The sequence below is a fragment of the Drosophila melanogaster genome, chromosome 3R (genome assembly GCF_000001215.4).
Source record: "Drosophila melanogaster chromosome 3R".
Lineage (NCBI taxonomy): Eukaryota > Metazoa > Arthropoda > Insecta > Diptera > Drosophilidae > Drosophila > Drosophila melanogaster.
In genome coordinates, this window is record NT_033777.3 from 23,519,481 (window position 1) to 23,545,985 (window position 26,505).

General features: G+C 44.0%; 5 protein-coding genes across 10 annotated transcripts; all 5 read right to left on the reverse strand.

The window, feature by feature from the left end:
* Positions 1-665: 665 nt before the first annotated feature.
* CG10177 (uncharacterized protein) lies at positions 666-2,103 on the reverse strand. Its single transcript, NM_142893.2, has one exon. The coding sequence runs from the start codon at positions 1,961-1,963 to the stop codon at positions 728-730; it is 1,236 nt and encodes a 411-aa protein (NP_651150.1). The 5' UTR covers positions 1,964-2,103; the 3' UTR covers positions 666-727.
* A 680-nt stretch (positions 2,104-2,783) lies between these two features.
* CG10175 (uncharacterized protein) lies at positions 2,784-11,506 on the reverse strand. 5 transcript variants are annotated; one of them, NM_001300557.1, is made up of 8 exons: positions 11,462-11,506; positions 9,196-9,366; positions 6,016-6,120; positions 5,373-5,509; positions 4,419-5,317; positions 4,188-4,357; positions 3,842-4,122; positions 2,784-3,784 (listed from the first exon to the last, which is right to left on the reverse strand). In NM_001300557.1, exons 2-8 carry the CDS (start codon positions 9,346-9,348, stop codon positions 3,595-3,597), a joined length of 1,935 nt encoding a protein of 644 aa, NP_001287486.1. In that variant the 5' UTR covers positions 9,349-9,366; positions 11,462-11,506; the 3' UTR covers positions 2,784-3,594. The 5 variants fall into 5 exon arrangements, with proteins under 5 accessions (NP_001287486.1, NP_732874.1, NP_732875.1 ...); NM_170077.2 differs by having other exon boundaries at positions 3,223-3,784; NM_170078.2 differs by having other exon boundaries at positions 3,223-3,784; positions 5,373-6,120.
* A 1,958-nt stretch (positions 11,507-13,464) lies between these two features.
* Ugt303B3 (UDP-glycosyltransferase family 303 member B3) lies at positions 13,465-15,287 on the reverse strand. Its single transcript, NM_142895.3, has 2 exons — positions 14,982-15,287; positions 13,465-14,922 (listed from the first exon to the last, which is right to left on the reverse strand). The coding sequence occupies exons 1-2, from the start codon at positions 15,241-15,243 to the stop codon at positions 13,565-13,567; spliced, it is 1,620 nt and encodes a 539-aa protein (NP_651152.1). The 5' UTR covers positions 15,244-15,287; the 3' UTR covers positions 13,465-13,564.
* Positions 15,288-15,419: 132 nt separating this feature from the next.
* Ugt303B1 (UDP-glycosyltransferase family 303 member B1) lies at positions 15,420-17,230 on the reverse strand. 2 transcript variants are annotated; one of them, NM_001202343.1, is made up of 2 exons: positions 16,965-17,230; positions 15,420-16,902 (listed from the first exon to the last, which is right to left on the reverse strand). In NM_001202343.1, the coding sequence occupies exons 1-2, from the start codon at positions 17,203-17,205 to the stop codon at positions 15,593-15,595; spliced, it is 1,551 nt and encodes a 516-aa protein (NP_001189272.1). In that variant the 5' UTR covers positions 17,206-17,230; the 3' UTR covers positions 15,420-15,592. The 2 variants fall into 2 exon arrangements, with proteins under 2 accessions (NP_001189272.1, NP_651153.1); NM_142896.2 differs by having other exon boundaries at positions 16,956-17,230.
* Positions 17,231-17,512: 282 nt separating this feature from the next.
* Ugt303B2 (UDP-glycosyltransferase family 303 member B2) lies at positions 17,513-19,428 on the reverse strand. The gene is made up of 2 exons (NM_142897.2): positions 18,986-19,428; positions 17,513-18,925 (listed from the first exon to the last, which is right to left on the reverse strand). The coding sequence occupies exons 1-2, from the start codon at positions 19,239-19,241 to the stop codon at positions 17,559-17,561; spliced, it is 1,623 nt and encodes a 540-aa protein (NP_651154.1). The 5' UTR covers positions 19,242-19,428; the 3' UTR covers positions 17,513-17,558.
* Between the last annotated feature and the right edge of the window lie 7,077 nt (positions 19,429-26,505).

Genomic DNA, 26,505 nt, shown 5'->3' on the forward strand with positions numbered 1-26,505 from the left:
GAACAGAAAGCGGTGAGCTGTAAGTGACACACACATACATGTTCAGGAAGAGAGAAAATTACACAGTGCACATCGACGATGCTCTCACAGATACTGTTACCGAAAGATACAACTTGCGGCTGTGCCGCGGAAAAAGTTCAATTGAAATGATTCGTAAATTGAAAGCGAAGCGGAAGATAAGTGCGATAAGCTCATCTTATCAACGAAATCAGAAGGCAGAGACACTTCTCAATGCAAGCGACCTTGAGTCGAAGTCGGGGAAGGGGTGGCGCCTGCTTGATATTCTGTGGGCCCCCGTGTGGTGTCGCAATATCGATAGGTTAGCCCAGAGAGTTCTGATTTATCAGATACGACTGTCACTGAATCTCCCTGTTTAAATAGACAGCGCAAACAATGGCTTTCGTTTGTATTTTGGCTCGGATTCGAGTACAAGGTGTCGTATACGTAATATCTCAGTGTTTACCATCGACTCACGCGCATTTTGGCTGCATTGTGCAAACATAAATAATAAATAAATTGTGACGTTAATAACAAATATATATGTCCATACAAGCATCGCTGTGCAGTCAACGGTATGGTCATGCGTAGTTAATTTTGACGGCATTAAGCCAATTAAAAGCGTTCACTGCCACCATAAATCTTGGGCTATTGTAATGGCCTCACTTGAACCTATTTAAATTTATTGAAATTCTAAAAAATCCGATAATACTGGAAATTTTGAACAACGCTATAGGGCCAAGAACTGGAACTTGTCGAGCTCAGCGATGGGAACACGATAGCTGGGGTCGCTCACAAGCAGTCCGTCGATCAACTGGGTAGCCTCTGGACTCATGACACTTTCCATATCCTTGGGATACGTGGGTCCACCGCTCATGATCGCTGCATAGATCTCCTTTGAATTTTTACAGGCACTAGCAAAGGGCATTTTACCGCAGAGCATATAAAACAGAGTAACACCCAGCGACCAGGAGTCCACCTGATAATCGTATCCCGACATTGCGATCATCTCGGGTGCCATGTAGCATGGAGTGCCGCAACGGACGTACAACTTGCTGCCACGATAGTAAGTGGCCAAGTCAAAGTTCGCCACTTTGACCATTTTAAAGTTCCACTTGCCGGATGAAGAGCAAACCAGCAGATTCTCCGGCTTGATGTCCCGATGAATCACCTGAAGTTGGTGCATATGCGCCAGTGCCGATACCGTGCATCTCATCACCGATCTGGCATCTGCCTCCGACAAGATACCGCGCTTCTGAATTACTTTCTGCATGTTACAGTCCAGGTGCTCTAAAACCGTGTACATATAGCGCTCATCCTCAACCGTGTACATCAGCTCGATGATGTTTGGATGCGACTGAAGCTGTCGCAGCACCTCTGCCTCCATATAGGTATCTCCGCGGTCGTTGCTTTGAGTCTGCTTGTTCACCATCTTTACGGTGCACTTCGTCCTGTTGGCCCTGGTTTGCCCGCGATATATCAGCGTCCTTGTGTTGTGCTCAACGGGCTCTATAGTCTCTATGTAAAGCTGTATGGCCTCGGGCAGGTCGTGGGACTTCATGGACTCCAGGGTTCCACTGTCTAAATGATGTTGGCCCCAACGTTTACAAGAGTCCACCATTCGCTGGAAGTCCTTGTTGATGCTGTACTTGACACAAATTATTTCTTCGTTCTTACAGCAGCAAATCACAATGTCGGTTTCGCGGAAACAACTCAGCGATGTTAAATGCGATCCGTCAGTCCGGCGGAAGTGCGCGATTGCTGATCTCAAAAGCACATGGCGTTTTAAAGACTCGGTGACTCCTTGCAGAAGAGCCGGAAAGTCCTTGAAGTGGGCTCGAGAGATGACCAAATTAACGCCCTTGAAGTGTCTATCTCCGTTCCGCAGGAAGCACACCCGCAGAGCTTTTTTGTGAAGTGGAGGACCTACCCTCCTGGAGCCAAGAGAAGTTGATTGCTCTGACATAACGCGCTAAAACGTTAAAAATCTTGTAAAACTAATGTAGTGTAAAAAAATATACGAAAGAATGCTGAGCTTCTAAGAAAAATCTGAAATTGTGCTGTGTAACCTGGCTTAGCTTCCCAAGTTTGTGAAGGCGATTGCTTGGCCATCTCGGTTTCCATGCGGTAGAAACAGGCTTGTTTCTCTCAATGCTCTTCCGCAATTCCCTGCCCTGGAATAATTTATGATCCACTAAATTGTGAATGGCAGCGACTCGACGCGGATGAAGAGCGCCAAAGCCGTTGGAATAATTGAATAATCAGCGTTGTCGCCCAGTGTGTGTGCGACCCCCGATACTTGGATGAACTCGCAGCTGCCCCCTGACAATCCGTTGGCGGCCACTTAAATCGCGTCAAGTGCAAATTTGTAGTCCATCAGAGTGCCACATGGGGATCCTGAGGTGTAATTTGTTTTAAAATTCACGCAACGGCTATTTCTGTAATAGTCAACAAATCGATTCGGTTGACTTTCTCAATTAACCACCTGTTGAGAAATTTGTATATTTATTGCTAAAATGATGCGAAGTTGGACGTCAGGCCACTGGTTTTTATCTGGATCACGTTTGATTTATGCACAGCATTTTGCTTCTCAGGGCATATATCTCATATACATAACGATTTTATTGGATTATTTATAGGCGTCAGATTATGAATTTCAGCAATGCGTTTTCTCACAAGTCTTTTCTTCTATTCTTTTATTTCTATAGTCTATTTTTTTCGTGCACGCCCTAAAAGTAAACTCACAAAAATTCAGGAAAAATTTTATTTTCCTTCTTAAAACTTTTAATAATGCTAACATTTGTCCTGTTCTAAATATTCTAAATTGTAATTTGAAATTACCTCCCCTTCGTGGTAATTGCATGTATTCTTTCAGCATTCTTTCTCCCCATCCTGATAACTAAGGAAGTCGGTCTTTGTTATCCTGATTTTTAAGGATAAGTATTGATATGTAAAATCGGGATAGCATACATATAAAAGAATGTGTAGAATGCAATGGGTTCTTGTATCGGCTAACTTTTTTGATAGATTGTACATAACTCTGATTTTTTACATGTTTGTATTCTACATGTATAAGGAATGTAAGTTACAAGTTGATTGTGTATTAGAATTTATAAATTTACGTGAACTTACGTTGGATTAATTTTGAGAGACGATAACTACGCTTGTTGAAATTGTAACTTCCCCAAATTAAAATAATTTACAACAAATTCAAAGACAACAGCTAAAATATAATATGTTTAATTTACATTAACATCGTGTTTTGGATGTTTGCATTAGATAGACTCTGACTATTTACACCTGGTTATTGTGGATACACGTGTAGTAAGGAAAGGCATCTCAACGTTGGGTTATGAAAGTGAATAGGTGTTGGTGTGAATAAATGCTGGAACACTTACAAAATAGTTGCTAACAATATAGCTAAAAATATAGCTAACAATTTCTACGAGCTACGAAAATTGTACAATGAATTTTGCATTTAAATATTCTGGGTTTCGTGCGATCTTTCACAAAATGGCAATACGAAAATAGAGTGTGTGAGGGTGAGTGTGTGTGGTGTGTGTGTGTGTGGTTTTGTGAGGGTATTTGGATGTCTTTTTACATGGCAGCCCCATTGTAATGCTGATACATCTCATCCCAGAATCTCTGACGCTCCGGCTCGGGATTGGTTTTCATCGCCAGATTGGCTGAGATATCCATATAGTTGAGACTGTTCATCACATTGGTGGGATCGATTGGTGCCCACTTGGTGGTCAGCATAGGATCCTCGGAATCAGGCGTAGGAGAGCTGTAATTAGCATTGGTTAAATTTTATGAAAAGTTTTCAATCGTACTGACTACTAACCCATATTTCGCGAAATTCGTCCACATGCGCACCATTCGATTCTTGACCTGTACCTCCATCGACTTGGGATCCAAGCTCAAATTGAAGAAACCGAACTTGAACAGATAACCCAGCTCATCGCCATGGCAAACACCAGGTCGGGGAATACCCAGCATCCGTTTGTAGAGCCCCAAAGATCCGTCGAAGGAGAAGCGGTACATGTAGACAGGTGCATTTCCAAACTTGGCATGATTTCGGGCTGTGCGACGGATGCCCTGAAGGAACATGAGATCCGTGAGGAGCTGTCAAAGATACAAAGTCAAATATTATCTATAGTTATCTATAGTACACTGAAAATCTCACTTACCGCAATCATCTCGTCCACTGATTCAATGCCCACATGCTTGCTTCCCAAGTAGAAGGATCTTATCTCGCGGGTCACCCTATCATGAGATTCAGTCACATTCAAATCTTGCGGAACCAGGCGGCCAAAATCGTTCTCAATGATGCTCAGCAACTGGGGATTCTTGCGAAGTCCTGGTAAATTATTTAGAAGGCATTAAAGTGATAATTGAGATGTCCTTAGAATTTGTCTTACTTCTTATGAACAGCATGGCCTCGTGTGTATTGTAACCCGTCATATAGGCCACATCGCTGTTAAAATTCTGCGAATGATACATGTCGCTAGGGTGCTGAGTAAGGAATGGCTCCTCGTAGAACTGTTCCTCCTGAGAGTCCTGATTCCAATATCCCTCCACCACGGGCACAAATGGCAAACCAATGTTATTCCGCTGATCCTCCGCCGTGATTGTTGTGGGCGCGGCTTCAACCAATTTCATGGCTGGAACCCTTCTAAGAAAGTCGAGGATATCCTCTGTTTTATTGGCCCCCACGTAACCCAAGTTGGCTGCCAGCCGAGCAGCTCTCTGGCTCGAACTGGCGGACATGGACCATGGATTTAGGGCCGATCCACTTTGGGAAATCGCTCGGTGGAAAAGTCCCTTGGCCTGGGAGGACAGGAGGAGCAACTGGACGGACGAAGCTCCAGCTGACTCTCCGAAAATGGTAACCTGATTGGGATCTCCACCAAATGCGGCTATGTTATCCCGCACCCACTTTAGTGCCAGTACCTGATCCTTGAGACCCTGGTTACCTGGAGCGTCAGGTCCTGCGGTAAGAAAACCCAGTGGACCTAGTCGGTAGTTCAGTGTGACCAAGACAATATCCTCAGCCACTAGATAGTCCGGTCCGTAGAGGAAAGAGTTGCCGGAGCCAAAGGAGAAACCTCCTCCATGCAGCCAAACCATAACAGGAAGCTTTGGCTGCTCTGCAGACTCATCATCCTTGGGCATTTGGGTTGTGAACACATTGACGAACAGGCAATCCTCGTCTCCCTTGAAAGTGTCCAGGATCATGTTCTTATGCGGACAGCTCTGACCTTCCCGAGAAGCATCACGGATTCCAGACCACGGCTTCTCCGGCTCCGCAGCACGGAATCTTGAATGAAAGATCTTGTTAGTATCCAGCTTATAATTCTTGTACTTGGACCTACCTTCTTGCTCCTGTAGGCGGAGCTCCATATCGCATTCCTTTGAAACTATAGTAGCCTCCTCGCTCTCCGGATCGATACTTCTGATAGCGACCCCTGACTTTTCCCAACGAGGTAGTGGCCACAATCTCACGCTCTTTCTGTGAATGATTTTAGCAAACAATGTTAGTCTATGTATAGCACCAATGATAACTTCAGTTGTAAAATTCAGTTTTAACTGAAGAATTCAATTCAAGGCCCACGAATTTGGCTGCCACTTGCGAATGCAAAAAATCTGAGTTGCGCAACCAATTTGCATCGAAGTGCGAACTCGAATAGAACCGGCGCAAAGAAGTATGCCATGTGCCTGGCCAAAGTTGCGCAAGCGCCTCGGTCAATTTCCATAAAGCCAGTTTCCCGCCTCCGATCACCTGCCAAGTTCTTGACTCACTGGCCATCTAGGGGGTGTGTGCATATGCCAGCCTCTTTCTTTGCTATTGAGTCGACCTCAGCCCCAAAGTGCACCTGCATCCATGTTTGGCCAGCTGTCCATGTTCACGTCCAAGTTGAAAATTGATTGGCCACCACTTTACAATTCGGCAATCAAAAGCGGCTGTAAACGCTTGGCATTTGCTGCGGCCATGGTTCAAGGCCGAAGAAGACTCACCCGCAGAGATCTTACCACCTCCTGGACCACTCGCATGGCCCTCGATGGCAACAGTTGGACAAGCGAGTTCGGATGCGATGTCAGGGTCTTCCATGCCGTCGTCTCCTGCAATTGAAAATTCCGAAAAGTTTTAGTATGCACAGGGAAAAAACTGTTAGAAGATATAAGGAGGAAAAAACCAGTTGCCTTAAATATGTATGTATAATTTCCGAAAATAGTTTTCCCCATCTGATTTACCACTAAGATTATTGTACTCATGGTTTTGATACGAAATATGAAACCATGTTTATGCCGATGACAACAATCTTTTTTGCCGCAATTTAAAAAACATGCAAAAGCCCATGCCCAGTCCAAGTTCATCGGGCGCGATGACATTTTTTTGGGGCTGTCCGATTTGTAAAGCGGCGTTAACTGTCAACGGGCAACCTTCACCGACTGCGCCGCTTAATTGAAATACCATTTGCATAACTCAAATGCTCGGTTTGCGGCAATTAGGCAGCGGTATTAGCATGGCTAACACCAACAACTGAAGTCACGTGCTGCCGGAGGAAACGTCAATCTCGATGTGACTGTTGTTCCCAGGCCGAACTGGGCGTGTGTCCCGGGCTAAAATGGGCTTATATTTGCCTGTGATTCATGGCACAATTGGGCGTCAGTTGGTGGCTGTGGAGCACCGAGATTCAAGTTCACCTCTAACACTGTTGTTATGCTAATTACTTATGCCATATACCCTAACTTGGTGGATATTCGTCGGACTATAAGGCACAGCCATGGCATCGAGTTCAATTGCTGGCAAGGTATTCGGAAATCGATTTCTTTAGTTTTTCGACATTTTTGTGTGTGGTCTGGGGGCTATGCTAATGTGGGTGTAGCTGGTTTATAACAGTTTCCTATCGAGATCCGATCGATGTTGGCTTTAATTATAACTGTTTAATGCGCTCGTTGGACAGACAGGCTGTGCGTTCGATAACCAAACACACTTTGGCTTAAAAGGCGCTTAAGAAGTGGGTCATTGTTCAACGCTCAAAGCGCTTGAGAGTGCTGGGAAAATAATTAAAGTCTTCCGATCAATCTTTTGCTTTTGATTCGGCTTTTGGGGGTTCGGCTGCTCTAATATGTAAATGAGTGAGAGCCGGACAAGCAGACAGCCAATAACAACATCTCTGGTTGCATTGCGAATCTCGCATAATAATATTTTCACCGCTTACAATGCAAACATTATGCAATGGGTGCCGCTTTCACGCTTACACGCTCGAAAGCCAAAACTAAATGCGAAATAAAATGCAGATAGAAAGCCAGCGATGCAATTGTTGCATAAGAACCATGTTCAATACGAACCGTGGTAGAACTGCCCATGTGGGCCATTTGCCGCATGTCCAGTGACCCGGAAGCGTTTTCGCTTTTTGTTGCATTTTCCGGCGACATTGTTGTTGACGTCGTTGTAGTGGTGGCGATTAAATAAAATGCTCTGGCTTTGTCCCGCAAATCTTGCAAGTCACCGCCATGCGGATCGTAACCCTCCTGCGCCTCCTCTGCGGATGACTTTCTCTGCTCGGTGACTATGATTCGATGGCCGGATTCGTTCGGTCGCTGAACACAAATTGCCATGACAATTAGACCGATGGCTAGCGAAAGAGCTGCGATCGCCGCTCCACGTTGCCAATTCCGGGGACAGGGCATGACGAAAAGCCGGGGTTGAAAAGGCAGTGGACTCGGCTCTTTTGTTTTATGCAACCGTCTGACAACCGCACAAACTCGCTGCACTTCGTTCCGACAAGTGCAGTGGAACGCGGAGCCGTAAACTTTGATTTATTGAACTCGCACCGGAGGAGTGACACCGTCAAACGAACAGTCACCGCAAAAAGTCTGGCAACCGGGATCAACGCTTCGCTCTTCCGACAGCAACTGTTGCGCTTTTGAGCGTCTGAAGCCTTTTGAATTAAATTCCACTTGCTCCTCGATTTTCCTCGATTTTTCGCCTCGGTATGGCAGTCATTAAAAGTACCGTAGGAATTGGGAAAATTTTGGGCATGCCACGACTGAATTCATTAGTTGATGGTATAACTTTACCACTTACTATATAACATGCTGATACAATTTAATGTTTGCCCAAATGGAGCTCACTTATTTATTTATAAAGCTGGCAGCTATACTTATCCTCTTTTAATGGGTATCCCCTGATCGAATATACTTTAGCATTCAATTTTGCCATCTTGTTAGAGCTGCACTTGTTACTGTCTGTCCGTCGGCTGTTCGGTGTTTTAAATACATTTTTTGGTTTGTTTTGTTTAGTTTTTAGTGCTTGTAATCATTGTTTTTATGGCCGGGTTATGTAAGGCACGCAATGGCCTAGTGTATGTACATTTCAAGCTTTGTTCGTTCGTGTATTCTTTTTCAGTTGGACCGGCTTGTCGTTGATGTTGGGCTTTTATCAGTCAATGTTATCCGACCGGCAAACGGAAATGTATCTCTAGTTTAATTGCCTAATTAATCAGCTATGGCCTTAATAATTTTTATTTAATATATATGTTTATAGTTAATCTTTCAGTGCTCACATTTCTGCTATAAAAAGGGCATTGTGCTGCAGTAAAGTTCAGTAAGTTATTTGCTTGCCAGGTTTCTGCATTCCAAATGTCATGCGCTGCATGGCTAATGAATTAAATGCATTGCCGGAGAGATTCGTTTTCAGTTGGGCTGCTCAGAAGGCCAATTGTTATTCGAAGCCCCCGCTCAACCTCACCTGCCCCTGACCACTTGTTTTGGGCCACTGGCTGCCTAATTAGCAGGTGCCAAAAAGTATTTTTCACGCGCTTCACTTCACCCCATAAAACAATAGAACCGCGAGGTATTTGCAATTTGCCAGGCTTATTTGCTGTTTGGTGAGCAATAAACTCCATTAACAGGCACATGTAAATGCAGTGACCGGCAGCCACACAATTTGGCTAAAACACTTGGCCATAAAGCGACGTCTTCTTGGGTGTTGAATTACTTTTGGGGCGGCAACAAATTTGCGACACGATGTCAAAGTCACACAACTGGTCGAGTCAGCCGAAATGGCCAGAACTGGCACGCTTTGTAAAGATTCTTTTGTCTCTGCTTAATTTATACAAGTTGTTCTCAGATCGCACAACTATTTATGTATGCATGTATGTGGTTAGGAATACGGGTTCTTGAACTCACCTTAAGCTGGTTGGATATCTTCCCAGCACGTGCTATTGCCGTGCCAAATGTGGACGGAGCTATGGCAATCGAGGAGCTGACATCACAGAGGAGTATCACACCCAATCCAAGGAACAGAAGGCTCAGCAGTGGTCGAAGTCCAGTGGTTGTCATTGTGCGTTTGCTTGTTGTCTGGGTAAACAAATTGGAATAATGCATTAGGCGATGGCCCGTGTTATGGCCAAATGTGTTTGCCAAACGTCAATGTCCAAGCCGAAAACGAACCGAACCGAATATCGAATCGAAGTGCGCAACGCTTCTGAGCCAACTTCTTGGTCAGGGCCAAGACAAAGACGCGAATGTCAACAGCTTGCTCGGCTTTGCTTGGCTTTTAGACGCTCTTGCGCTTGACTCCACTCAACTTGGCTCAAAGCCACTAACTTGGCTCAGTTTTCAGTTTTTCCACCGCCAGTCAGTGGTGGTCTCAATTTAAATTGCTTGCGATTATTTTCGAATTTGTTCGCAGTGCTTGTCTTGGGCTAATACAGACATTATTCAATTTTGTTTTGCTGCTGCTGTTTTTATTGCCGTGTTATTTTTTTCCTTACGAGAGGTCACCAAATATTTTGCATGCTCACAGGGCGTATGATGAATTAGGAATTCATATAGCTATATGTTTATTCCACATTATGGCATACACGCATATAAATTTATTTAAAATATTTTTTACATAAAAACACAGACCCAATGACAATGGACTAATTGAATGGCAAGACCGGAAATCAGGGCGAGAAGGTCTCAAAGAAGCTAACGAACTTCGTTCGTGGTATCCATAAATCTGTTAATCAACCAGATATGGAAACCTTTTGGCCTAGCTAGTAGGGGTGTTAATTATAGTTCCGCTTCCTTAACAGTTTCGTTAAACTGGGCCATAACACATATATGTATATACCGATATTGCCAATAAACACGCCCCCAGCAAACCAGTAACCCAGAGCCACTTCCTCCTTTTACAAAAGACACGACATTGCCGCTCTCCCCTCTCCAACCCCCTTGACTCACTAAGCCATTTGAAGTTGCCACAATGCCATGGCAACACTTGCACTTTCCTTGAAAGTTGTCCGACCAGCTGGAGATGCAGAGTAGCCAAAAGAGAGGGGGTTGTCGATCAGCTGTGCGCTTTTCTCTAGGCCATAAATCCAGCTTATTAAAACTATGCCTTATGATTACAAGAAACATATGCAAATTGGACTTGGAATTTGCGCAATGCTGCAATAGGCAACGATTGAGCTAAAGCCAACTGTTCCAATAGCAGAATGTGGCTATTTTGTAATGACCAGGCCAATTGAAGAGCTGGCAGCCGAAGTAAGAGAGAGTCAGAGAGGGCCAACACAAATTGCCAGCTAAACGGGTCGGAAAATCGCAGTGACAGCAGCTGATCGGGAGCTGCAAATGCAAGTGGGATCGGGATTCAGGCCCAGATGGAGGTGGCGGTGGTGATGCAGACTTGGCCTGGAGCCGGCCAGACGGGCTTGCGACGCCTTACGTAAGCGACGAGCAAAACAAAAAAGGTAAATATTGACTGAGAAAATAACACGAAAAAATTAAGCCAAGCCAATGACTGAAAGAAATGAAGAGATAAAGCGAGCCAAAAGCGAGAGAGATAGAGAGGAGAAAGAGAGAGGTGTGAGAAAGCGAGAGTTTGGCCAAAAAGATGATGGCCCAGTGGCTTTTGGCGTGCGCCGCTTAACAGTAAATTTCGCTTGACCCATTATATAAAATGGTAGCCGGGGCCAAGCAGCAAAAACGGAACTAATTTAAAACTATTTTCAAATTCGCCAGGCCCATGCCCGTTCGAATGGCATCTGCTTATGCTGACACATCTACTCGGGTCTGGAGTTTCATTAACAAAAGCTGGCTCGCAAATATTTCACCAGCAAACAGACAAATATTTGACACACATATTTTTCTTGAACCCTGCTCAATGACTCAACAAGACGGCAACTGCAGTACGCTATTTGCAACAGATTTGTGGGGTAAATGTGTCAACCTAATAGGTGTCAATCAGCATTAGATTTGATTATTTCTCGGAATTACTCTGACCATCATTTTTGAGCACTAAAACACTTTTTATGCACCATGTAATTGGCTTCGTGTGTTGGGCAAGTTCAAGTTTGTGGCCCGAGTCTTTGGCCCGCCACATCGATTGCGCTCTGGTCAACTCAATTCGATTCGATTCGTTTCGACTTCATTCGATTTCGGCTTCAATATCGTACTCTTCGCGTACCGGAATGTTTCGTGCTCCACGTTCGACTGTCGCCGACAAACTGAAGCTGCGACTGTGCAGCGGTGCGCTTAAGCGTCAAATTGCTGCGGCTTATACCTTAACCAGCTGCGGCATGCAAAACATGCCGAGCAGTCTGGATGATCGGTAAAAATGGTTATACGACATGAGCTGAATTCGTAGTTGGTAATGTAACTTTAAGTGTTCAAATTCTGGAATCACCGTAGTCGTAAGACCGCATTTAGCAAACTAAAGTACTTTCTGGGGACTGTAACGCTTTTCCTAGAATGTGAAAAGTTAAATGAATTTAACTATATATAACTCAACTCACACAGCTTATCAGTGATTTTTGTAAATTTTATTTGTTATTTTATTTGTTTATTTGTTCAAGACTCTGCTAATTTACAATAATAACTGCAATGAGCAACAAAACACCTTTGTTACTTTAAAACACTATTCCCTAAATGATTAATTGCTTTCTAGAAACTAATTAATAGTTAAGACCTCTTATAAAACTAATGACTGAAAGGGTATTCCCTCGGCTAGCAGCATATACATATAAAATTTCAGACGATGGACACCAGATTAACAGTTTGTTTGAATAGCTGTGCTTCTGCGGTCTTAAATTATGGCCGTACTCATTTCGGGTCCGCTGTCACGCCGGCTCACGCATAATTATGCAAAATTATATATCAAATTCAATTTTGGCAATTGGTGGCCTGCCCATAGTAAGCTTATTCTAGTGTCAGCCCGTCCCCCTTTTTTGGCATTGTGCAGAGGCAGATATCTAAAATGCGGCTAACTTCAGTTTGTAGCCACAACAGCGGGCACGTGAAATTGGACTCGTTTATTGCCACCGCGGAAAAGCAGTTGACACTGGGGTTAGAGATGGCCAGTCTCGTTTACCGTTTGAGATCAAGGATGCAACTAATAATCTGTGGCACAATAAGCCAAGGCAGTGCGATCTCGGTGTGGAAAATAAGCTGGCCAATGGCAATGGAATGACAACTGTAAAGGCGACTAAAGTTAACGTTAACAATTAATGGCAAACGCCGGATGGAAATGAACTTTTCACGAAGCCCGTGTAATTAACTAAGCGATTGCCCAACTCGATCGTCAAGGCATTCAGTTGCTATATTAGCGGAACAATTAAACGGGGGAATCTTCCACTGATTAATCGTTCTCGGAGGAGGTTGGTTGGTGACCTCGTTGCCGTTTGTTCTCACTCCGATGCTTTGCAGCCAGGTTTAATATTTAGCCAAGCGCAGATCGTAAACAAAAGAATGCCGCCGCACTGTGCAAATAAACCCCGAAATGGAAAATTAAAAACACACTGAATACAACCACAATAATATACGATTCTGTTCATGAATTCATATTTTGTGCATTCTGTCAGCGGTTTGAATGTCTGTTGTTCTGGCCTTAAACTATGCCACCATTTGTCGTTATTGTTTGGCCCAAATATTTGGCAATGCCTCAGTTACCATGACTTACGAAAATTACAGCAGAAATATCTTGAGTAGAGTTTACTACTGTTGAAGCCAGATCGGGAAGTCTGGCCTATAGGATGGGAAGATTTACAGTTAGCGATGCTGGTGAAAGGCGGAACCTGCGGTGGATTCTCTGAGGATGCTCAATATCAAGGACAACTACAGGTTTTTTTTTACTACTGACGTCAATAAGTTCGTCTCAAAATACGTCATTACAGGTGTAGAATCTCAAGAAACCAGTTAAGATGGGAAACATATGTTTTTTAGAATAGGAATTTAATTAAGTATAATTAATACTAAGGTAGCGGTTTCAATTCATTAAATTTTTTCAATAAGATAAAAAACATTTTTAAAGTAATAACTTTAAAATTGTAAAACAACTGTAATTAAAAAAAGAAGAGAAAATCGGTTAACGACATGTTGGATATAATTCAAATTAGCGCACACCATTTGTACATGCCAACTGAACTTATGCTACAAGTCGATGTTAACTAGTAATTTTGCAAGCACACTTTTGAGATCGACTTATATATTAACAGGTAGCTAGTTAACAGAGCTATTGCAGCAGTAACTGTAAAATAATAAAAATAATACGTGTTAACACAATAAACATAACTTATTGTGTTTGCGATCTTCGATCAAGCAAGCTAGGATGTTGAGAAACAGTTCCTGTCACTTGAAATGGCCTTCGCCTCGCACTAGTTTTTTGAAATAACTTGTAGACCAAGTAGATCACAGACCCAAAGACAATACCAAAGCGGAGACCTAAAAGGAGCCCCCAATCCCATTCGTAGTAAAGAGGAACATCCTCCGTGTTAAGGCGCATATGTGAGGCGTCCTTATTCCGCAGGGCGTATTCCGTCCACCAAACTGCTGTGTCCAAAGGACTCATGGGTCGATCCCTGAAGGATTGCGACATTTTCTTGGCTTTCAGAGCATATCTTGGGTTCTCCAGCAGCTTCCGAATAGTTGAGGTCAGAATTTCTAAGGTCATCTCATTGGCGTCCAAGACCTCGGCCATGCCACGCAGATTAACATTTCGCAGATTAATAAACTGATCGAAGAACACAGGCAATCCCAAGATCGGCACTCCACTGTAAACAGCCTCCATTACACTTAGCAGACCCCCGTTTGTGATGAATAGCCGAGTATTGGGATGGGCCAGAACCGCTCGCTGAGGAGGTTGTTCGATCACATATACGTTGTCCGATTTGTTTGGCATATTATAAAGTTCGGTTTTCCAAACGACCCTCTGCTTGAATTGGTCTAAAGATTTCATAAGGTTTTGCTGCATGTCCTCAGGCAAAAACTGCACCATTATCTCCTGTCCCATGGAGAAGTAGATAACACCGTGCTCCGCGTCGTCCATAAATTTCTGCAGTTTCGAATCGCACGGCTCAGCTGGCTCGGTGAGGTGCAGTCCTCCGACTTCTATGATGTTCGGTACGTTAGATCGTACCCTGCCCATACTGATGTGGTTGTTGACCAAAATCACTGAGTACTTTTCCCGCATGTTGTAAAATTTCTGCTCCGAAAAGTTAAAAAACTTCTTAAAGATGCGCAGTTGAGATGGTCGAAAGATCAGGTGCTTCAGCAACTTTTCCTCTGTGATATGCACCCAGTTGTAAATTTTGCTAAGGAGCGAATTGCTTCGGGAATAGCCTAGCGATGAGATCGGATCATTGATGCTTGGTGCGAAGTTTCCAGCGACTTCTTCGGTACTCCAGTTGACATTACCACCGGAAAAACCCATCAGTGTGGCATTATAGTGCTCTACGACGCCATAAAGCGCTTCCAGGGCAGACGGTTCTAGCATAACTAGGTCAAAGCGTTCATTTCTGTTTTGCAACATCTTTTGAACCCCTTTGTCGCTCAGTATATCCGAAGACATATTGTAGAGCATTGACACAACCATCAGGCTTGCTATCCATTTGCTTCCAAAGAAGTCCAAGATTTGGTCACCCTCGATCATTTCTGCGTTGAAACCCAAATTGAATATAAGTTAATATACTAAAAATTACGAAATGACTCACCCTGGACGCGCTGATTTAGCTTGGGAACGCGTATATGTCGAACTCCTTCGATGTCGGTCGGCATTCCAACTGGTGTGATCAACGTGACATTGTGTCCCCGTTTAACTAGAGCCTTTGCCAATGGACGCACAACTAGATTGTGAGAGCTGAAGTGGTAGGAAAATATGCCTAGGATGTTGGCAGCCTGCACCGAGTCCTGGTACAGATCCTTTTGCAGGAACAGGCAGAACAAGACAGCCAGCCAATAAAACTCGAGGTGCATTTCCACAGTTCAGTCCGCTCATGTCGGAGCTCTGTCCACAAATGAACACAATCTAATCTAAGGTGTCGGCAGAAAGCTTAACTGATATCGTAATAGTTTTGAATCCAGGTGGTGTAAGTATTTGTGAATTATTATCGGTTATTAGTTGCTTGTCTGATAGATAACGCCATAGCCATAGCGTAGAACGGTCGGAAATTTAATCGCAATGTCATTAAAATGAACATAAGGAATGCTGAAGAGGATGTGGTATTGGTGACTAAGAATTGCTCCTATCTTAAGTGAATTTAAAGACATAACACAATTAATTGTCATAAATAAACATTTTCGAGTCTCCGGATATAGTGTATTATCATGGATGCAATCGTCTTAGTCTGATACGATATTTCAGAAACAGGGTGTAGACCAAAAAGATCAGCGATGCAGCGACTAATCCAAATCGTAGACTGAATGCTAAAATACTGTCAATTCTATAGTACTCAATCAGTGGAATCTCCTCCAAGTTAAGGCGCATCCGAGTAATATTCCGGTTTCGTAAGGCGTACTCAGTCCACCAAACCGCCGTATCCAATGGACTCATGGGACGATCCTTGAAAAATTGCGATATTTCCTTCGCTTTCAGATAATAGCTGTTATTTGCAAGCATATGCTTTATGGTTTCGGTTAGAGTATCTTTGTTCAGAGAGTTGATATCCATAACCTCAGCCATTCCAGATAATTGCACCCAACGCATATTACCAAATTGGTCGAAAAACATCGGTAGTCCAAGCATTGGAACTCCACTGTCTACGGCCTCAATCACACTCAGTAATCCCCCGTTTGTGATGAAAAGTCGGACATTTGGATGGTTCAATATATGTCGCTGAGGGGCTTGTTCAACAACATATACATTATCCGATTTGTCAGGCATATATAATAGTTCGCTCTTCCAAATAATACTTTCATTTAGCGTAGCAAAAGTCTGCAGCAGTAGCTCCTGAATGTTTTCAGGAAGAAACTTAATCAGAATGTCGTTGCCCATCGAGAAGTAAATAACTCCGTGATCGGCCTTGTCCAGAAATTTCTGCAGCTCCTCATCACTTGGTTCAGGGGGCTCGCTGAGATGAAGACCTCCCACCTCGATTATGTTTGGTGCATTGGCTCGAACTTTACCCATGCTGTAGTGGCTATTGATTAGCATCAACGAGAATCTGGATCTTAACTCATTCATTTTCTGAGCGGAATAGCCAAAAAATTTCTGAAATAAGTGTAGTTGAGCAGGTCGTAAGATCAAATAGTTCACCAATTTTTCTTCCATTATATGAATCCAGTTATATACGCGACTGAACAATGATGTTTCCAAGGAAAAGCCGACCGGAGAAATGGGTTCGTATATTGATGGAGCTGGATTTCCTGCCAATTCGTATGTGTGCCAGTTAATCCGTATACTGGACAATCCCATCAGCGTGGCGTTGTAGAACTCAACCAGGCCATAAAGGGCGTCCAGACTAGATGGTTCCATGATGATCAAGTCAAAACTTTCGCTTTTGTCATGCAGCATCCTTTGAACGCCAGGATCACTTAGAATGTCATTGGAGGCATTAAAGAGCGCCTTTGCCGTAAGAGCGCTCTCCGTCCATTTGTTAATCATAAAGTCCAGAACTTGGTCAGACTCAAGCATTTCTAAAAAGATAAAAAAAAAATCAACAAACAGACACTTTAATAAGGTGACTAACCTTTTATACGTTCGTTAAGCTGGGCAACACGTATATGTCGAACTCCCTCGATATCGTTTGGCATTCCGATCGGTGTAATTAGAGTCACATTGTGCCCTCTCGTTGCCAAAGTCCGCACCAAAGGCTGCATCACAAAAAAGGGTGAAATGTGGCGGTAGGGAAATATACCCAGGATGTTGGCAGCCTGGGCACGATCGTGTTGCAGAAGCAGGCAAAGGGAGAGAGTCAGCCAGCAATATCGTAGGCGCATTTTCGCGGATTCGGTTCGTTCATGTTGAAGCTCTGACCACAACTGAGCAAATCTTATCGGTATTCCGCGATACCCATGAAAGCTCCTCATTATTTACAACCAATAACAATAAAATGGTTTGATAATTATGAATTGGAACACTTTAGAATTAAATGAAAGCTCATTGAAAATAATTTTTTGGAACTATGCCATTGGAAAAATGTTAATGCACCTATTAAAACATATGCTCCTTACTAAATTTAACCTGAGTAATCGATATGTAATAATTTTTTTTTTTAATTTTAACATTAACATTTTTTTAAAATAATCGAGATCTGGAAATCGCGTACCTGGACAATCAAAATCGAAGAAATCTAGGATACTACTTCATAATTGCTCAAGCCCAATTGTATCTGCGCAATAACTCTTTCCCTTTCTTGGAGTCTTGTGTGCCTATTGCGATTCTTCTGGTACAATCTCCAGCCCAAAAAGATCAGCGATCCACAGACGCAACCAAGGCGAACTCCAAAGGTTAGTATGCTGTCGAGTCTGTAGTATCGCATAAGAGGAATCTCCTCCACATTGAGACGCATATGGGAAGTATCCCGATTCCGTAGAGCGTACTCCGTCCACCAGATGGCAGTGTCCAGAGGACTCATTGGCCGATCCCTGAAAGACGCTGCCATTTCTTTTGCTCTCTGGGCATAGCTAGGATTTTCAAGAAGCTCTTTAATAGTTTCGATGAGTGTGTCTGCGTTCAAGTCGTTGGGGTCCAATACTTTAGCCATTCCGGCTAACTGCACTCGATGTATATTATTGAATTGGTCGAAGAACAGTGGAAGTCCCAGCATGGGAACCCCGTTGTCAATCGCCTCCATCACGCTCTGCAAGCCGCCGTGAGTGATAAAAAGCCGGAGATTGGGATGGGCCAACACCATTCGCTGGGGCACTTTATCCATTACGTATATGTTTTCCGATTTGTTCGCCAGCATGGACAGCTCGCTTTTCCAAATCACCCTTTGTTTCATCTGAAGGAAGACCAGCAGCAGCTGTTTCTGCATATTTTCCGGCAGATATTTTATCAGGATATCCTGGCCCATTGAGAAGTAGATGGCGCCGTGCTCCGCCTCGTCCAAATATTTTTGTAGTTCTGCACCACATGGCTCTGGGGGCTCGCTCAGATGCACTCCTGCCACCTCAATGATATTTGGCACATTGGCTCGTACCCTTCCCATGCTGAAGTGGCTATTAACAAGGATGACCGAGAATCTGGCCCGTAGCTCATCTAGTTTCTCCGCCGGATATCCGAAGAACTTTTTAAACAATCGCACCTGAGCGGGACGGAAAACAAGACGTTCCAGGAGCTTCTCCTCGGTGATATAAATCCAATTGGACCATCTACTTAAGAACGTGTTATCAAGAGCAAAACCGTTAGGGGATATGGGTTCATATACACTCGGAGCCAGATTTCCCGCCAAGTAGTCGATATGCCAAGTCATGTGCATACATGAAATTCCCAGAAGGGTGGCGTTATAGAACTCAGCTAATCCGTAAAGTGCATCCAGGTGGCTAGCTTCTACCATGATCATGTCAAACCTGATACTTTTATCACGCATCAACATCTGAACACCATTATTGTTCAGGATAGCATGGGAGACGTTGTAGAAAATCGTGGAGACGAGAACACCCTCCCTCCATTTATCACCCAAAGCGTCAAAGAATTGGTCGTTTTTCATAAGATCTGCAGGAAAACCAGTATCCAGTTTAAAGAACCTATGGCACGGAACGTCGTATTACTCACTCTGCATAAGCTGGTTTAGCATTGGCACTCGTATGTGACGTACTCCGTCTATTTTAGCCGGATAATCAGCGGGTGTGACCATCGTTACCTTGTGCCCTCGCTCAACTAGCGCCTTTATCAAAGGTCGTACCATCTGAAAGGGGGAGGGAATGCGGTACGGGAACACGCCCAGGATGTTTGCCGCTTGACCCAATTCGAGGTAAAGATTCAGGTGCAAAAGCAGGCCGAAGGCCAGCCAAGCATAGCCGAGCCGCATTTTTACGCTGTTCGTCCGCTCATGTCGGATCTCTGTTCCAAAGTAAACGCAATCTTATCTATACTTTACCGATCAACCGCAAAAGTTCCAGTTCGTCGGTGTAAGAGCTATAAAATTGGTTGATAACCCATTTGTTCATGAATTTGAGAAGTGATGGCTCATGTTGATTTTTGTTGGCTGTGCAAAATATACTAGATTTGGCGCCATTAGGGATATTTAATTCAAAGCCACCCCTTTTGATTATAGTGTGTTCTCTTTCAATTGGGAATGTAGTCATCTCCTTCTGAAAACGCCACAGTCCGCATGCGCTGAATTGGCCATCTATAGGGTTTTTTTCCCATTTGCTAATAGGGGGAGTATTTTGTTTTCTAAATTTTAACCAGATGGCGATACACCAAAATTTTTTGTTTGTACCTTGACTTCATATTTTTTATGGATCTTAGACATAATTATAGGCAAGATGGAGTGTTTTCCTATAAATTAATGAGGTGAAATTATTACCAACCAACCTCTGTATTATTGGTGACAAATTTTGAGGAAATATTTACGTGAAATTAAAATAATACCTATTACTTCCTTCTTGTTAGTATAAATAGTTTGAATACTATGAATAGTTGTTTAGTCTATGGGCAGCTCAAAAGTATATGATATTGCGTAGGAATATTGCAATGTGCGCGAGCAAGCAAACAGTTTTTGTTGCATACTTACAGCCTGCAAATGGTATCTTTATAGTGTTGTGTGGTCTGTAGTAAATCAACGCAAGTGGAATAAAATATTTTAAATAAATGATAATATTTCATGAAGGCAATGGCCAGACTGGCATTCACATGACCCCGCAAGAATGTGAGAAAATGCAGCATTTATTCTTTTACGGCCCCCGCAGGTGAAGGTGTAAAATGCCATCGCTCCCCATTTCGCCGAACGCAGGCTATGGCCTCGTAAATGCAACTGTGCGTTTTATATTTTGACTATAACTCAAAGTGCATTTCAACGGTGCCTCTATTTGCATCCTGCACCCGTTCGGGAGGCACCAATTGGGCGGCTGTGGGTGGTGGCGTGTGGCGTGGGTGAGTTTATGTGGGCGGTGGTGCCGTTCAAACATGCATGAGTTGCATGAACAGGAGTCTAGAATGATGAAGTGGGACCTGAATGCACTGCGACTGGGGGATGCAGTCCAATCAAGGATTCGGCGGCGTTCGGGGAATGGGGTTCGGGGGCTGGCAGCCCAAATTAACTTAACACTCATAAATCAGCGTTAACGGCGACCGCAAAAAGCGTTGCATAAAAAATGGTTATGGCTCCTCTTTTCGGGTCTCCTTTTTTGGATTGGTTGTCCCTTTGACGGCTTGCCCCGTACATTGGAAACTGGGATCAGAGTGGCAACAATGCATCGTTGCATTCCAAATAAACAATTCTCGTAAAATGCTACCGTTTGCATTGCTGAGTTGATGGCTGCAACCATTTTGAATAGGCATATCAGGCTGGAAGAATCGAGATGATAGTCCATCACTGAGCGATGGATGTATGCCAAAGGGGTTCAGTATCCCATTCAACGAGATTTTTCTGCAGGTTTTCAGAGTCTAATTAATTAGAATTGGCCAATACTTCATGCTTGATACGACAGATTCGAATCCTCAACAACGGATTACCATTTCCATTCTCTATTTGTCGAAAATGCTGGCTGGGTACTTCTGCTGTAACGGCCGGGCAATTCACTCCAGTTTGCCCAAAATTGCAGCCGTCAATTTTGGTAATTAAATTGTAGTGCTCAATTTGCCATCTCTTTAATCGACATCCAATCATCGTTCCGAAGTAATTTAGATGGACTCCAGTTAGCGTTTTTGCCCCCACTCACTGTGCATACTTAATGGGGGGGCGGTGCAAAAAGTGTGTGTGGAAAAATGGCTTCAATTGCAGCGGAATGCATAATAAATAAGTGCAGTGACAGGCGTGTAAACGCTTCCGACGGAAATGTAAATGATATCAATGCGGCAACTCGAGCTGGCAATATTTATGCACTTTTGATTCGGACCGCGGCGCACTAAATCACAATTTGCCGCCAACTGGCGATGACAAAAGCCGGGTTGCCGACTTGCCTTGTCCTTGGGAAAACCAACCGCAGCAGCAGCTGGGCGTCGCATTTTTTTAAAGGACCTCTAACTTGACGACTCAGTCTTTTTCCCGCTTTTTTGCCTCGTTAAATATTGGGTGTAATTTATGCGACCAGGCGCCACCGGAAGCGGAAACGAAATCGGAAGCTGTCTAATTATTCAACGGCAGTTAGTTAATAGAGCGTCTTGGCCATCCATCCTCCCTCCTTTTCTCCTCTTCCGTGACTTGTTGCCGTATTTGGTATGCTTATCAACTGATCCCTTCGCCGACTGCATCGTGAGTTGGCTGCTTTTAATTATCTTAATGGAGCCGCATGGCGTATGTGCAATATTGACTTGTGACGGCGTGCAAATGCCTGTTGTCCTCGCACGCTAGGTGATAGGATATAAAGGAGCCGGAATAAGGGCTCGCTGTCACATTGCATCAAGCGCAAAACAATAAAACGCTCGCCAAGCCCGCCCGGCAGGTGTCGCTGCCGTGATAATGTCAACAGCGGAAACAATAAAAGCCGCAGTTGTCTTTCGACTTGGCTGCGGGCCCTGCACGGCAAGAAGACATCTGGAGGATGTGCCAAAGTGGGAGTGCCTTCTCCAGATGAAGATAGCAGCTGACGGGGCCGGAAAGGTGGGGAGTCCTTAATGTGTCGTTCTCCTTTTCCGGTTTCTTCTTTTCCACGGAATATGACACAGAGAAAAAACAACGCCACACCATCAGGCGCCTTCTTTCGATTATCTTAAAGGAAATATTTATATAAGAAAATAAGACTTCAATTTTTTGTTTCTTATAAATACAAGAAATATTGAACAGAATATAAAATTTGGTTCCAGATTGAACGTTTTTCGAAATGTATTCTTTTATTTAAAAAGTAAGCACTAGAAAATGCGTTACATAAATAAGCAATTAAAATGTAAATTACTTATTTTATAAATCTTTTTTTAACCAAGAACTTAATACAAGTTGTCTTGCAAAAAACTTAATGATTTATTAATTTAGCAGATTTTTCTCTGTGGAATTAGCCGATTGAAAGGCCAGCTGTTAACTTGATAATCCTATGAAGCCAATGCCATTTTGACGACCCCACCTATAGATTCAGCAAATGTTTGCCATTGGCTTTCATTTCCGGTCGGGCCCAAAAAGTTGTCAAAGGGTTTGGGATCCTAAGCGTAAAGTTGGCCGAAACGAAGTCGGTTCTGGCCCACATAAATTGCCAGCTGCTGCTGGCAGCCACTTCACACGCCGCTGACAAGCGTCAGACTCAATAAATAACGTTTCGCCGGCGGGCTGTCTGTCGGTGGTTTTTTCCATTGGTTTGTTGGAGCCTGGTCTTGGTGCTGCTTCATAAATTGATGCTGGCACTGGGGCTCGGACCGCACGGCCTTGAACCACCGACCGGGCTTTTTACCAGCGGGCAGGGCCAGCTGCTCTCCTCTCGAGTGTGGCCAATGCAACTTTAGTTTTGGGTTTCTGATTGTGTGTTTGCCATTGCTTTGCATTGTGTTGTGTTGTGTTCTGCGGCTGGCCGCAAAGTTCCGCTGACTTTCCACTTTCCACTCGACCCGAGAAATTAAAATTTATATGTCAAGCAGGCACGGCTGAAAGTTCTGCACCAACTTTGTGGCAGGCAACTTTTGTGCCACATTGAGCGCAATAATGCAAACAATAACAATATTACGCCAGCACCAGGAGCACTTCCTCCCCCGCTGCAGGATAATGCAAACTAATGCCGAGTTGGCCGCAGAAAGGTCACAGGATGAGCCTGTGGCTCCGGTGGCTCCAGTGGCTCGTTTTGTTGCCATTATTGTTATTGGACGGGCGAAATGCAAACGCAAATGCCAGTGCAATCCTCAATGGCCTTAAAGTGTCAGCTGTGGTGCTGCTCTTTGTCCTCGTTTCTGGCCTGCGAGGACTCTAATTGCCGGCTACAAATTCCAATTAGCCGCCCCGAAATCTCCGGCCTGCGAATCGGATGCAATGCACCCGGCATTCAGTCCATTCGGCTGGACGACTTTTATGAGCATAAGCGAGGCCAATAAAGCGCTCAACCTCATGCGATTATCGCCTCCGCTTCCCCAAACAGGAAAGCCTGCGAAAACAGGGAAATTGGCCAAAACATCCAAGGCAACAAACAGGCAAAAACGGCCAAAAACAGCCAGAGGAGCTTGGAGCTCTCGACTGCAATTGCAACTCTCATGCTATCCTGCTTTCCGACGGGTCCTTGCCAGCTTTTAAGCGTTCAAATATTTATAAAGCGAAAAATGTTATGTTGACGCGCTAGCGGCCACTTTCAGCTTTTTGGGGGTCAGGAGCTCGGGCGGAGCCGACGAAATGGAGTTCAAGTTAAGTGCCGAGAATCAAATGAAATGCGAAGCGAGGCAGGCCATTAACAGAAGTCCACGCTACTTCAAAACCAGTTTACCTAGGAGTCATCACTAGTGACACTAAATCCAGTGGCTCATGGCTTTCAATAAAATCTCCCATAAATTTCACTTTCGCCTCATTTTGCGTGTTAATGGATATTCAAGGTTTGAAATGCAATATGAGTTTTTTTTATTGCATTTTTAAAAAATCTTTCAATTAAACTTTTATACTGTAACTTCTGCAATAGGACGAAAACCAATTACGTGATTAGAGAATCCCATAAATCTTAAATGTGCTTCCCGTTGGAATGCAATGTTCAATGTAGCACATAATTATTTATTTCAATTCATTAATGCACCCCATTCGCTCATAGCCATGGAATGTCATGTCTAGACGCACGCATTGTTATACATTTTAATCAACGCCACCATTTATAATTCCTCAGTGCAGCCGCAAAAGCCGAAAGCCCTTAGAAAGAGCTTCTTGGAGCGCCAACAAAGCGGCCATGCATTCTAAATATTGCGCATACGCCGCGTTGTGCATGCACACACAAATGTCAGCGGGATGGGGGAAAGCTGGTATCTGGTGGCTGGAAGCTGGTGGTTGGAAAGCAGAAAGCCAAAGGAATATGTGGACTTTAACTAACTGACTATGACTGCAGGCAGTGTCAGCGTTGCGTTGCGGCATTAAGACCTCAGCTGAAATGATTACATGCCTGTTTAGATTTGTCAGTGGGGCATAGAGCCTTTTGGAACGGCTTGCTAGTGCGGTGTGTGGATGGGGAATAGCCGCTGGCAGCCAGCTCATGTATCTCGCAGTTGATAAATGATCAAATTAAGCCTGGCATACAGCCGACCTACATGGCAAGAAGACGGGAAAGCAGATGCTTTAAACTTCTGCTCGGCGTTGTCTTGCCACAACACAACACTTTCGCTGGGGCCAACAAAGAAATTGTGTATGAAAGACTTGGACGGTTTTCCTTTCGGCCGCCCCTCCCCTCATCGTGTCCTGGATTTTTCCTGCTTGGCATGCACCGCTCGTCTTCTACTTTTGCTGCTGCTGCAACCTGCTTTACTTTTGCGGCATCTTGCTGCTACTGTTCACTACTTTATGCGGCTGCCTGCGAGCACAGGGGCTGGGTTTTGTGGCACAGCACACACACACACACTCTGGCAGAGATAAAATAACACGCTTCAAGCTGCCTGGCACTAAACTATTTGGAAAAATCGGGCACGTTTTCATTTAGCTGAGTGCACGCGGCTGCCACAGTTGCCAGCCGTCCAAGTGGAAGGCCATGCTGCCAGGCAGCCAACAGATGCAAATGCAAGTTATCGAGATTTATGGCGAATATTTTGGGCCTGCATGTGCAATAGCCGCACATAAATATCCATTTTAGGAACTCGTCTCCCTCTCTCTGTGTGCTTAGTGCCAAGTGCTTGGGAGGTCCATTAGCCAGGATAATGAACGGCAGAGCCTTGACCCTGACTAAGTAGACTTTGTCTTCGATTTAATTGTCCTACTAGAATCGAGCACAATGTAGGTCAGCATTTTGGTCTGCCCTGTAGCACCTCCTGCCAAACTAATTGCAATAATTGAGCTGAGCTGGTAGTTTTAATCACTGACATTGTCTATGGGTAAACAAGGACCTTTGGAAGTGACTTGTCGCAGGCAAATAATTGCAATTGAAACATGTCTCTGGATATGTATTATGGCATTATTTACCAAACCTCTATCGATTTGCTCATTTGTGCCCAAATGAATTTAATTGAATTTGTGGCCATTGGTTGAGTATAAACGCTCTAGATTGAATAGTTTCGGCCAACTTTGGTCGTGATTAATTCAGTGAAGTCCTTACATTTGTCATTCAGTGCTGGCAAAATTTGAATAAATAATTTCTCCTTTTTTGTATGCCGTTTGTTAGCGAAAATGTTTCATTTTCCACGGCCAGTGCTGTGAATGAAGTCAGTGCTACAGTCCAAAACAAGCATCTAACATATCTCCTCCTCGATGAATGGGCGTGTGTGCAAGTGTGCGGTTGGTTGGTGAGTTGGTGGACGTGTGTATCCTGCGGTTCCCTGAAAATATGAGCTAACTGCCTGCTGCTGAATTTATTTGCGGTTCTGCAGCAGCAGGAGCAGCCCTGCTCCTCTTTATGCAATCCATGTGTTGCGGAATGGAAGAGCTCCTTTTGGCCACTGCCGTTGACAGTTGGTTGCCAATTGCGCCGCAACAGCGGCAGTTGAAAAATGCACTGAATTTCATTTTCCACATTTGCTGGTGCAAATTTAATTTTTCCCAACGCAGACGCCTTTTCATTCAATTTCACACCCTATTAGTTTAGTCGCGGCCCGGAAAGTGGCGCATTATGAAAGCAATTTTGGCAAGTTTCAAGTTGCCTCAATTTCTGTTAACAAAACTTTGCCAGATGGCTGAAAAAGTTTACGCGCCACCGCCTAGAAAGCAACTAATTGCATTTTCCCAGATGCAAGATTCAACGACACCTTACCACATACATATATTACCATCAATCATATTTGATATTTTACTAAACAAGTACAAACATTTTTGAGCCCTATAAGGCTTTTTTGTTTGCGCATTAATTATGCACACCATGAACCAAACACGCACACAGCCTTAAGCGCATTATGTGTGTCTGGCACGCCCCTTTTGACTGGGAATTAAAAATGCAAATTCGCATAATGGCGCATATCATAAACACACCTAACCGCATTTTGACATGTGTAACATTTCGACCGCACGCCCACCCCTTTGCCATAAACGAACAAATATTCGG

Excerpts from the sequence above, each read along its gene's own strand:
- Ugt303B3 (NM_142895.3), bottom strand. The coding sequence starts at position 15,243 with ATGCACCTCGAGTTTTATTGGCTGGCTGTCTTGTTCTGCCTGTTCCTG. Across the intron at positions 14,923-14,981 it reads GCTAAATCAGCGCGTCCAGG|AAATGATCGAGGGTGACCAA; the intron begins GTGAGTCATTTC and ends GTTTCAACGCAG.
- Ugt303B1 (NM_142896.2), bottom strand. The coding sequence starts at position 17,205 with ATGCGCCTACGATATTGCTGGCTGACTCTCTCCCTTTGCCTGCTTCTG. Across the intron at positions 16,903-16,955 it reads GCTTAACGAACGTATAAAAG|AAATGCTTGAGTCTGACCAA; the intron begins GTTAGTCACCTT and ends TTATCTTTTTAG.
- CG10177 (NM_142893.2), bottom strand. The coding sequence starts at position 1,963 with ATGTCAGAGCAATCAACTTCTCTTGGCTCCAGGAGGGTAGGTCCTCCA.
- CG10175 (NM_001300558.1), bottom strand. The coding sequence starts at position 7,695 with ATGCCCTGTCCCCGGAATTGGCAACGTGGAGCGGCGATCGCAGCTCTT. Across the intron at positions 5,318-5,372 it reads CCGCCTACAGGAGCAAGAAG|ATTCCGTGCTGCGGAGCCGG; the intron begins GTAGGTCCAAGT and ends CTTTCATTCAAG. Across the intron at positions 3,785-3,841 it reads ACGAATTTCGCGAAATATGG|CTCTCCTACGCCTGATTCCG; the intron begins GTTAGTAGTCAG and ends TGCTAATTACAG.
- Ugt303B2 (NM_142897.2), bottom strand. The coding sequence starts at position 19,241 with ATGCGGCTCGGCTATGCTTGGCTGGCCTTCGGCCTGCTTTTGCACCTG. Across the intron at positions 18,926-18,985 it reads GCTAAACCAGCTTATGCAGA|ATCTTATGAAAAACGACCAA; the intron begins GTGAGTAATACG and ends GTTTTCCTGCAG.